The sequence below is a fragment of the Prenolepis imparis genome, unplaced genomic scaffold, assembly GCF_030444845.1.
Source record: "Prenolepis imparis isolate NDT839.2.m4 unplaced genomic scaffold, iyPreImpa1.0 SCAF_5, whole genome shotgun sequence".
Taxonomy (NCBI): domain Eukaryota; kingdom Metazoa; phylum Arthropoda; class Insecta; order Hymenoptera; family Formicidae; genus Prenolepis; species Prenolepis imparis.
This window is the reverse complement of record NW_028141163.1, coordinates 5,146,992-5,160,273: the sequence shown is the minus strand read 5'-3', so window position 1 is coordinate 5,160,273 and position 13,282 is coordinate 5,146,992. Positions and strand designations below refer to the sequence as shown.

The 13,282-nt window shown below is 35.5% G+C and overlaps 1 protein-coding gene across 1 annotated transcript in view; it reads left to right on the top strand.

Moving 5' to 3' along the window:
* LOC145936011 (uncharacterized) overlaps positions 1-9,157 on the top strand; it is a 62,537-nt gene extending 53,380 nt beyond the window's left edge. The window contains exons 5-6 of the mRNA XM_083037871.1: positions 8,122-8,311; positions 9,133-9,157. Of these exons, the coding sequence (XP_082893997.1) occupies positions 8,122-8,196 (75 nt within the window). The 3' untranslated portion in view covers positions 8,197-8,311; positions 9,133-9,157. The remainder of the gene's footprint in view (positions 1-8,121; positions 8,312-9,132) is intronic.
* The last annotated feature ends 4,125 nt before the right edge of the window (positions 9,158-13,282 follow it).

Sequence of the window (13,282 nt, the reverse complement as noted above, 5' to 3'; positions counted from 1 at the left end):
GTATATGTTTACACCGCATTTATATGTATATATAATCAATACATTAGAGATAAATACATTAATGAATATGCACAAAATTAAAAACATAAGCTATGATATACGATGAATTATAAAAGTTAATCCAACGCTCTTTGATCTGTTACGCTTTAGAAAATAGATCTGTGCGATATTATATGTATTCACGACGTAGGATTCCCGCGAGTTTAATAAGTATGCGTGCTATATTTATATCAGATCGTTAAAAGTGTCGTGATATACTGTGATACCGTGGTACACGAATTAATATCCGTTATTTATCGACTTCAGTGGCGAATAGTGTCCATAACTCGCTCGATCATTAATCGTAGATCGTAGGTATATACATACACCTCGCTCGCGCGATCCTGCCATAATTGCATTCACGGCGGAAGTGCACCCGTGCGACTTAATTGCATCGCGTAGAAAGTTGCGCGCGGGAGAATTGACCGGATACTGGATCGCATTCCGTGGAAAAATTCAGGAGCGCACAGCAGCCGCCTAGGGAATAGAGCGATTCGCCAGTCATGCGTTCTAATTAAGATCTCGCGGATCGAGTGCACGCGATATCGTGATTGGACTATATTATACGATACTATCCATCGGCGTTATAATCGTGCGCCGAGAAACTTTTTTAAACAACAGTCTATTTGCGTTAACCGCGATAACTATATTTCAGAAATAAAGGCGCGTTTGTGTAATTATCCTACTGCGAGGTAAAAAGGTGTATAATAATAATTGCGTCGATTAGAAGATAACACCGGAAGCTTATCAACAAGTCGTCAACGTTTCTACCTTTCACGCGATTGATTAGTTACAAATTCATCATTTTGTTTGTATTAATCATCCGTCAGCAAACTGGATCCTTTCCCAGTTCATCTTATAGTATTTTTATGTCCCAAACTTTCAAAAAATCCCCCAAAATTCTGGATTATTTGTTAATATCTCTATTACAATATCCAATAGATTTTAAAGCCAAATATTAAACCCAATTGTTTATACAAAGCCAAATTTGAACAGCAATTTAGAAAAAAATGAAAATCTGCTTGTGCCTTAAAAAACTCAGAGATTACTGAGAGTTAAAATAATTTTTCTTTTATTCATTAATTTTTGTTGCAGGGTTGTTGAAAAGAGGATAAGAATAAACTCTTTTACATGCATGATTATAATATTTTAATACTAGAGCAACACACATATGTGTTTATCAAATCTTTTATATGTTAAACACTCTCATTAGGTATTCTCTGTGCTGAAAAAATTTATTACATTGAAAAAATTATATAAAAGGATAGTTATTAAATAACACAACGAGAAATATCTTTAAACATTTCTGGAACTTTAAATCTTCTTCACGCCTTTCTGACGCTAATCTCTTGACGCAACTTAGATCGATAAAGATGATTAGTGTTGAACGAACTGATGATAACGTCCCTTGTAAAGCGCGTTCATTAATCTCGTATGTGCGAGACGAGAGTTTCATGATTATGAGTAACACGATGCGACATTGATGGGAAGAAGCACTGCCGCAACACACCATCGGAACGAAAGAAAGCAGAATCGAGCAGAGAAATCGAAAGCCGACCCTTGCCTGCGAGAGCCAATTACGATCCGACTTGGTGTGTAGAGGGTAATCCTATTTGCATAACGCGCCGCGCAAGTTACCGCCACGAGACTGCGATATCTCCATTACATGCGTTACCCACCCTTTTCTTTCTTCTTCTTTCTTCCCTTCCATCCTTCCTTCTCATCGATTCTCCCAAGTGTTGCAGATCAGGTCCCGCTGGGCCCTTTTGCACTCGCGGAATATTTATCGAGATCAATGAGACGAAGATGCGGTGTAAAAAACATTTTAAGAGAAAGAATGAGACATTTTGAAAGTTGAGCTTGTGTTTATCTTTCTATAGATACAGTAGAATAGAAATTTTATTCATTCACGTTTGACATTTTCCCCTGATTCTCCTGGAATTGATCAATAATTGACAGGAATGTTCATAAAGAGATAGAGAAGAGGAAAAAATATATATGTGTGTTATTATCAATTTTGTGGAAACTCGATTTTCGCTAGATTATTTTCAATTGCAAAGATATTTGTGTTTACGAGTATATATAGGTAAATACATTGTAGAATTCTGAATAACACATCTCTTTGCTTTTTTGCGATCTCCCGGTTCCTCTCGGGGAGAAACGTCTCCTCGCTACGGGCGGTCATCGGGGGTCTCGTTCCTTATGACGGCATTTATTCTCGGAGCTGACGTACGGTCGATGTGAGCTCCGCTCACGTGCAGAGCCATGCTAATTGCAAACAGATTTATTGGCCCGGCGATTCTCTTGGAATTTAATGCGATCTTATGCGCCCGTCGTCGGACAACCGATTCGACGAGCTGTATATAGGTACCTGAGCCATTATTAACGCGCTATTTTCCCAATGTAGATCCTGCATTTATTAACATCGTCGTCTTCCCATTATCGCCGTCTTTATAAATCTCTGATTCGAAATATTTATATTAATATTCGCGAATATTAAGTGTCGACAATATAATCTAAGTTATAAAAAAAACTGAAATGTGTTTCAAAAAAATCTTTTCTCATTCTGTGATTTTTTTTTGTTTCTTAATATTTCCTCTTTTTGAAAAATTAATTTTTTATAAAATATTTTTTTATACAATATTGCGCGTGTAAGAAAGATTATATGTATATTGTATTTACAGTTATATCTACATATACTTATTATTTGCAAATCTTTAAATTTACGTAACAACGAACGGTAGAGAGAAAGATATGCAAGATATAGATTCTCAGTGAAAGGACATTTAAATGGAGGAGAAGAGAAAAAAGAAAGAAAGAGTGAGGAAGGGGGAAGGAAGGAGTGAGGCAAAAAGAGAAGGAAAAAGAGAGGAAGAGAGAGAAAGCAACGGTATATGTATGAGACCAAGCACATAAAAGAGAAAAAGAGAGAAAGAGAAATGAGCATTAGCGTCTTTGATGTGCCGCAGATCTCGAGATGAGCCTTCTTATGCTTCCATGAGACTCATAGCTTGTCACTCACGTTACATATAGACAAGCCATCGAACTGTGCAGCTCGAGCAGCATCATGCTTTTTATTATTTGGAGACCCTCGTCGATTTTGCTTCATGTTTCGTAATGCAATTATGATAACGATGAAACCTTGTTATCGAGGATATGTAATTTTAAGAGTGTTAAGTTTTGTAATCCCAAAATTAATATTATTTAATCCCCCTGAGAGAAAGAAGTGCGTCAAAATTTTGTTACATATCCTCTTAAATAGCTTAGGTATAATTCAGAGATAATCTAATACCTTCAGACCGCATCTTTTTCATTATATCAGAACATTCTTTAGATTTGGGCCTATTTTTACTCTAGGAACTATCTTTTTTTTTTTAAGTTTTCCTCAAAATTTGAAGAGTTGTATTTCCTTTTGAAAGGACACGATGGTGGTCTCTATCACGTGAAGGATGTGGAGGAAGTGAGCCGCAAATGTGGTCGCGCAGGTAACGCGCTGATAATTGGGTCGTAATAAATTAATTCGTCCACAAAGGCAGCGGGACCGAAATAACGCGTAAGCAGCGTAATAACGCAGAAGAATGGAGATTTCTAACACAAAACTCGATCGCTTGCGCTCTCCTCGACGGAAGGGCACGAAGAGAAGGATCGAGGACGAAACGATCGAAGGATGGATGAAGAAGAAGAAGGATGAAGAGAGACGGAAGATACTTGGCGTATAGGTACGTCCACGTGTGTATGCCAGGCAAAGAATCCTCCGTCTCTCCAAAGGAACCTTTTTCGGCTCCGGGCTGAAAGACATCGGACGCGGCACGGGTCTCCATCGACAGGGATATAAGGTTACTTGTGGGAAAGACGCCTACGTCTTATTATGGCTTGTTTTGAGCCCTACCAACTCTTTGGTACTATAATTACGTGGTTATTGATAAGTCGATCAGGTTACCGTCGTGCGAATCTCCTTTTTGACGCGCACAATGTCGCCCCCTTCCTCCCCCGACCTCCCCCGCGTCTGGGGACAATAGGGTGGATATTGCTCGTTGTCGGGATCCGGTCCTGTTGGTGGATACCTTCGTCCCGTTGTCGGTTAGGTTGGATTAATACAACAATAGATTGGATTAATACTGCAATAACACGTTAGCGTTAGGAATTGAGAATCGAGTATGTATGTTTGATCTCAGATAGTAGAAGGACGAAAGAAGAGAGACGATAGATATCGATCATCATCAATAGACGATAGATCGGGTTGTATCAGAGTGCGGCTAGCTAAAAGGATTCCCGATCGTACTGCCCCATTGTTTCTATCGAGTCAGGTACCTATCTATCGATCACGATGGATCGATAGCGCTATTAACAAATTGAATTGTATAATGGACACGAGTAAACGCGTGCGAGTGCTGCGCTCCAAGAGCATTATCATGTATATGCGAAGCAGTTATCGGCTCGTCCATCTTCGATTCTTGAAGAGAGACCACTTATTCACTCCGGCATCCTTCGCTCCTCGAGAACTTTGGCCGACCACGTGTCGACGATTGTAACACTGATTTTTTTATCGACATACAAATTATTATATCGAATCAAGACTTATCCCCGTTCTACATAAATTCATATATAATTGTATCGTATATTCGAATTGAGAAATTATTCTTATCTTACGAGTTCAATTTTGTGTGAATTGATATGATATAATGTAAATATAAAAATTAATTTCTTAATTCTTGAGATATTATATCAAGGTGTAAGACTTTTATTCGATTTTAAGTCTCATTGATTTATGGTGCCATTCAAGAATTATAATAAGCAATGTGTTTATTATAATTATATCAATTTTAGTAGTAATTTGACTTGTTTAGAGTCTTTGGAAAATTTTTATTTTGATCGAAGAATATGCAAAAAATGAGCGATATTTTCATCAAATAATCAATTCTTCTGTTGAGCTAAAAAAACAGCAAAATGATTTTGTCTTCTATTTTATTTCAATAATGTTCTACAAATATGCAACACATTCAAAATATATTTATTATAATATATTTGTTTCTCTTAACGTGTTTCATTGAATCGTAAACGAAATTTATGACGAAATTCTCATGTATTATATACATATATGTACATTGATTTATTGCCACAAAATAAATAAATAAATATATATGTATTTATTTATTTATTAGCAGGGAATTATTTATCTTGGTAAAGAATATAGTAATTAAATATTTCTTATACCTGGGTTTCGGCACACGCAGTTAGAAGATATTGTCTTGTACGGTCAGGTAGCGCATCTTGGCCGATACATTGAGATCCTTTCCGATCTTCCGTATCTTCATTTTCCATTAATCAACGTCGGCATGCAAAATTAATTGGCTGAAATCAATGTTTTGGCACTTGGCCCCTCTTATGAAACGAATAGAACGATGACGCAACAAACAAATGAAGGTTGATGCCGTAGCATATTCGAAAAAAGAAGAAAAGAAAAGATCGAGAAATAGCACGGAGTGTGTGTGTCTTTTTAGAGGAATATTATGAAAGAGACACTCTGTCTTCGCGTGGCTATTTTTCAAAGTTTTTCGGCGACAAACGAAGGTTGGCGCCATTGTGCCGTGATCTTCTTGAGTTGAGTTTTTTTTCTCACTTATGTATGAATATTAAACGTATGTACCTATACAAAGTGTACAGGACAAACGATATGCATTGTGCAACTGATTCCTTTTGGGGTTTATACATAAATATGTATATGAAAAAAATAAGAAATGACATTTTGCGTTCTTTTACTACAAGATATTATTAAATATTAATAAATATTAATAAATGCAAAGTGTATATATACTTACAGGATTCAGAAAATCAAACAAGAAAATATAAAATTATATATACACACATATAAATGCAAATGCATATTTAAAAATATTTATTTTAATTGTCTAACAAAATAAAAGTGATTACATTAACTGCTCAATACGTTCTTTATGAACGTGAATCCCCTGATATATTTTTGAACATATTCAAGAATTCATATGTGTTAAAAGTTTCTGTTCTACATTAAGTCTCGTGAAAGAATGATTATTCTTTTAACTACAAATGCAAACGTCACACATTTTTATATTTTGTTTCTTTTTTTAAGGCACTGAATACATTTTCGTAAAATATACTTTATATATTATACCCGGTACATTGCAAAGATAAAACCGCGAAATCTTTATTGAAAGCGATTCTTTTGGTTCATGTATCGTACAATGAACGAGAGACGAAAATATTACTTTTGACGATGTTACGTAACTGTGCACGTGTAGACCACATAGACAAAAAAAACACATTTATACATATTACTCGCTGGTATTCACAGTCGGTTTTGATAGACGCAAGTTACGTAAGAGGCATTTTAAAAATTATCATGAGAAACGGTAGAATTTATGTGCAGCCTTGTGATGTGCTTTAAAATTAGCGACCAAAATACGTGGAAACATGGATACAATGTATTGTTTTATTGTTGATGATTTAGTTTCACACAATACTGTTTCTCTTTCTTTCTTTCAGAAGCATATATTATACGATCGATGTTAATAGACGGGCGAAAAATTCGCAGCCTTCTATCATTTTCCAATACATGTTTTCACAAAATTATCTTTGCAGAAAATTAAATAAGTAATACGCATGTGTGTTTGATATACATATATTAATTATTTATTTGATATAACTAATTTATGAATAAAATTTTGACATATAGCAAGTAACTGTTATATAGATCTGATCCAGATAGCAGAGATGCGCGCATTATTTATTTGTCATTTTTTTTTCTAAGATAGCTCAAAACGAGAGACAAAATCTTTAGACCGACGTTGCACGTTGGTATTCGAAACGCGCGATACCAAAAAAATATCTCGACGACGAGCCGATCGGTCAAACGAATCGAAGTAAGGAATCGTTAGGATCAACTTCGGAAGCGTATATATATGTGCGTGCGCAACAAAGATCACCGACACGCGCCTCCGTAAGCCTCTCCTTTGTGATTCGACGAAACAAATTCAAGGATAGAGAACCATCAGTCATATTGCGTGGTGATCTCGCTTCCGATAAATAAACGATCGGAGCATGCTGACACGTAGCTAGAAACCGCGGTGACGCTTCCCGTTCGCTCTCTACGATCTACGAACACGATCTACGAAATCTACATAGCTCCCTCGTCATATCACGGAGAAAATCCCCCCGGCACAACAGTCACTTTGTACTATCGTTAATTATGTGTTTTATTTTACATAACTAGAACAACACAAGCGCGCGCTATTCTTCGGTTTTATGTTAAAAACATATTTAAAAAGAAATAATATAAAGTTTGTTTAAACTCGATTAATATTTTTTCACAGAAATTCGCTGATTAAAGCGTTAATTTGCTAATTAAATTTTAAAATAATAATATGTTAAAAAATTAAAATAGTAATATGTTGTAAATAATATGTTATATAATATCTTATTCTCGATTAATATTTTTTGACAGAAATCAGCTGATAACTGTCAAAAATATTAATCGAGTTTAAAGTATTATAACATATTATTTAAAACACAGTATTATTTTAATTTTTATAGCATGTTATTATTTTAAAAATTAATTAGCAAATTAACGCTTTAATCAGCTGATTTCTGTCGAAAAATATTGATAAAGCGAAAATTTGCTAATTAAATTTTTAAATAATAATATGTTATAAAAATTAAAAGAGTAATATGTTGTAAATAATATATTATAATACCTTATTTTCGATTAATATTTTTTGACAGAAATCAGCTGATAACTGTCAAAAATATTAATCGAGTTTAAAGTATTATTTAAATATTATATTATTTAATATTAATAATTTAATAATTTATATAGTATATTATTTAAAACATATTATATTATTTTAATTTTTATAATATATTATTATTTTAAAAATTAATTAGCAAATTAACGCTTTAATCAGCTGATTTCTGTCAAAAAATATTAATAAAGCGAAAATTTGCTAATTAAATATTCTAGCTTACATATTTATATTTATATTGTGTATGTTATAATGCGAAATAATAAGATTATTCTAATATATGTATGTATTTTATTTGTTACAGGTAGCATTGCGGTACATAGTGCGATTCGTGTCGGGAGTGCCGTGTAAAGTGTCGCGTGTCGGGAGTGCCGCGTAAAGTGTCGGACAATCGTAATTATTCATGTTTTCGCGAATGTCGTGAGTGCTACCATGGACCAAGAGAGGAGGAGGAGGCCCAGGGAGGCATCGGGCGATAGTGGGGCAACTGTAAGGTATGCAATATAAAAACATTTTTTCTAAACTACATTATTTGAGATGTTGAGATATGTTGAGATATTCGACACACACATATGCACTGGCGGATCCGGGGGGGGGGGGGGGTAAATTAAAAGAAACAGTTTTGCTGAATTTGTTTAAAAAATATAAATAAAGAAAAACAAACATTAAAGAGCTATCGACGTCAGGATCCGCTAGTGTATATATATAAGTATAAGATACACTGTAAATTATACTCATTACGCATTCAAGGAGTTTAGTATAGATTAAGTCAGACATAGGACGAAATGATGAGATAATTTCGTTGCACGAAAATAATTAGGCGAAATTCTTTATATCTGTATAATATATACAATATGTATGTATAAGATACACTGTAAATTACACTCATTACGCATTCAAGGAATTAAGTATAGATTAAGTCAGACATAGGACGAAATGATGAGATAATTTCGTTGCATGAAAATAATTAGGCGAGAAATTTTTTATATCTGTATAATATATACATATATATATATATATATATGTATATATATATATATATATATATATATATATATACACTGGCGGATCCTGGGGTTAACCCCCCCCCCCCCTTGCAAATTAAAAGAAACAGATTTGCTGAATTTGTTTAAAAAATATAAATAAAGAAAAACAAACATTAAAGAGCTATCGACGTCGTTGATCCTGGAATAAAAGCTAATCATGAAACTAAAAATATTAAATAAAATAATTTTGCACCCCCCCCCCCCATTATCGAGGTCAGGATCCGCTAGTGCACATATGTACATACATAATTTGAATATTTTGTTTTCAGATGTGTGCTGTGTACTACAACTCCGCTACTCTACGTATCGGTGAGTGAGAAATTGTTTATTTTATAACATTTTTCTGTAGCGGTAATAGAGGTGCATATAATATGTTGAAAATATTAAGATAATATGTTTTAAATATGTTAAAATTTATGTGTGAAAAAAGCATAAAAAATTTTAAAAATTATATAAAATTGCGGAGCGATACAAAAATATAAGAATATCTGAGAGATCGTCAACTAAGCTTTTCTCTCGAAAAGGAGACGCTGCGAGAAAGATTCAATGATTAGGTGTCGGCGCGTTTGACACCTTCGCTCTTTATAGAAGCTCTTTCGGCTCTTTCGTCGTGTCATTTTTCCGCTCGCGTTCCCTCTTTTCTTCATGATCATGAGCACGGTAGCGCGCGATCACACGTATATGTATACACACGCGTCTCGTCCTCGTCGAAGAGGCCGATGATGGTGTCGCAGCGGCATATAATGCGCGAGAGAAAACCTTGCGGGGGCGGCCAGCGCAGCGCGTCCAAAGGGGGTTTGGCAGAGATGAAAGACGCCGCCTTTGAAAGATCCCACGGCGCGACGCGTTCCTTCTCTCCTCTCGCGGTCTCATACAATACAGTTTTGTGATGTGTGCTTCGACCAAGTCGAAGGAATCCGCCGCGCCGTGTTGGCCACCCGCTGCCAGAGTTGTGACTTCATTTGGCGCGCAAGTCGGTCGGATTTTTTTTCTCCACTCACTCACAATCAACCTCATTCTCCCCCCGTGGGAGTTTTTTAAATGCCGTAGACACAATGCTCAATAGTACACACAACCATTGATCGCTCGAAAAACATTTCGCTCTCTTAAACCCTTGAGAGAATATCGCACGCGAAAGTTTTCCAAATGTCAGAAATAGAATTTAGGATGTAATAGATAAATAAGTAGTTTATTTTAATTAATTAATTTTATTTATTATTATATTTATTTTTATTTATTTAATTTATTTATTACGAAAAATTCAGTTGTTTAACTCATATATCAAGGAATTGATTTCCATGCCATACTTGATTTTAATTAAAGTAAAATCTATGTGACCTAAAGACTTGAATCATGAAAGAGATGATATATAAGCACACTGCATTTATTAAAATATTTTTTGTTTAATTTACAGTTTCTTAAACATAATAAGGGAACAAACTAGTTTTTTTTTGCGGAATATCTACATGTTCGAGTTTTGTACTCTCGATCCAAGACTTATAGAGAATCGTTAACGCGTTTATCTGTTTTATCAATACAGTGGGGCATCGTTACAACAGCCACTATCCGCTAAAAAGGAATAATAAGAAAGACAGGCATATCTCTCTCTTTTTCTCTCTCTTTCCCTGAGAAGGTCCAGTGGACCCGGCACAATGGACCCAATGACTTGCTATAATTGCGTGCTCGCGGCACAGCATAGCCTACTGCCGGCTTCGTGTCAATTCGAGTGTCCGATCGCATTCACGTTGGAAGCACCGGCTTGGCGTGTACAAGGGACCATGGCTATGTCTCGTATGCGCGCTCTTTCTCCTATCGACAATCTCTCTTCTCGAGGAGTTTCTCAGCTCTCTCTCTTTCTTGTGCATAGAGAACCAGTGACGCGCGATTATTTCGATACGAGTCGATCGCGTTGTTACAGAGCGCATTCACTGTTACAGATAGCACCGTGCCCGAGATAAAGATCGTGGGCATACGCGACTTTTAACGTACGGTTATGGCAGGTGTTATCGGCTACCAGAGACGTTAACTACGTATACCGTACACAGCAGGGCTTGAACTCTCTAATAATAGTTGTCGGAGCATTTAAACTTTAAAGCATAAGTAAGAAATAAAAAGAAAGGAAAGATTTATATGTATAAATATTTTTTTTTTATTTAGAAATATTTAAGGAAATCTTTGCCCAGTAAAAATATTCTTCACAGCCTGTACAAGTGTCTTCTACCATGAGAGGATAAGACCTTGGCTGACTGAGATAGCTTATTATGTATCTCACGAAGAAATATGTCGCGCATACCAACTGACCGATGCATTAAGTCCAAGCATTGTCGGCCTCGGACAGGTTTTCGGTGAGTTTTATTAGAGCGTGAGCGAGTGTGTCACGCGTGTAATGGCGACATTGTTGAGGCTTGCGAACACGAATAATACTCTTCAAAATCCACATGACGCAACGTTCTCTTTAAGATACATCTACTCTACTCATTGTCAGATCCGCGCGGCGCGTTATCACTTACGTCGATACAGCTACGAAGACTTCCAATGACTACTCCCCACGTAAAGAAGAAAGTATGCGTTTTGTCTGATAATTCCATTAATAGCTTTTAGCAACAAAGCGAATCTTTTCCCCCGATCAATTCGATATCCCCCGTGAAGAAACCGATTTAAGATAGCGCGAGCTAAAAAATATTTTCAATCGTCACTGAACGATAATTAATTCGGCTCAGTCGAAACAGGTTTGATTGCTGAAAATAAATCATACAATATTCATTTTGTATTACTTGGAGAAATTTGAAACATCAAAGAATAAGAAATTAAAAATTTTATATATTTGAACACGAGAAAATTTTTTTGGGGGATGCTACTCTCCCCCCGTCTAAAGAAATTTTTTGTCTGCAAAATAATTATTTGTAATTTTATATTTTTAGGAATTTATATAAAAGTTGCGTTATTTAATCTATCTACTAAGAAATTGTTAAAGTACATAAATGACGGAAGAAAATTTTCATTAAAATGCAGTAATCGCATCTGCATCGATTAACAATCGATGTATCCGCAGGATGGATCCATTAGATCGATAGATAGCTAGATTGATAAACGTTCCAACGATGTACTCGATATAAGAATATATTTTTGATCTTAAGATCGACACGTTAAGCAGCGTTATCAGTCAGCCAGCAATGCTTCAGACGGTCGCGAAATTGATCGAGAATGGAGGTTGCCACGGTCGAAATAAGATGAAAAATTTGACAGTTGCGAAACCGGGGGGAGGATATAAGGGGCAAGCAAGGGAAGAGAAGAGAGAACCCCCGCAGCTGTAAAGGGTTTACGCTCCGTCGGTTTCGGATATGTGCCGCTCGTCTTTCTTTCTACGTGAGCGTTCCAACTGATATCGGGCGTGCAATCACATGGAGGATTAAGATGAAGACGGCGTGCGGGAAACACGTAAGAGAGGGACCCACTATCTTTGCGGCGTATGGCTTTATTTTCTCTGTCGGATGAGACGAAAGCCGCTGACAGATTATCCTCGCGCATTCTCTTTCTTTCTCTCTCTCTCTCTCTCTCTCCTCTCGCCTCCTTTTTGCCCAAACCAGATGGATATCATCATAGTGAGGAATATCTTCAAAATCTTATTTGTTTGTCCTTTCTTTGAAAGTGGCGCACTAGTTTACGCTGCGAAATATGTGTATAATTCCCCCGATTATAAGTAATGCGGATGTTTTTGGTAAATTAATTTTCTACACGATACCAAATTTGTGCCGTTTCAAAACAATAAACCCATAGATTTTTTCTTCTCGTCGAAACCAATTTTCATTTGTGATAGAATAGCAAATGTAAAATTATATTTATTAAGAATAAGTGAGTTATGAATGCGTAAAAATAAGAAAACTGTAGAGATCGATTAAAATAGAGAAAAGATCAAAGAAAGAATGTTAAAAGGCGAAAGTGTGGTAAAACTAATACTTAAGTAACGAAGAAGTAAAGATGTCGCGGGAAAAGACATCATTCTTTTGATGATACGAAGCTTGATCTTTATAGGCGGCTTCTTTGAACTTTCTAATGTTTCTTTGCTCCATTTAAGTACTTTTATTTTATCGAAAAGCGACAGATAGAGAGAAATTAATAAGAGAGAAATGATTAAGTTTTTATTTTTAGAAAATAGATAACAGGTGGATAAAAATGCATGTTGCTACATTAAAACAATTAATTAATTTTAGTTTTATAAATATAATTTAATTTTTTTAATAATGTAATTATTTACAATGCTTTTGTTATTCTTGGTTTTGTTTTGAAAACTAAAAAGCCATTAGTTGCTTTATCAGTTATATCGATCTTTTTTATGTAAGTGTCCAAAAGGATCAAAAGTATCGATGACAATATGGATAATCTCATGGGTTGAGAACCTTTCGTTTTGACAGGTCTTTT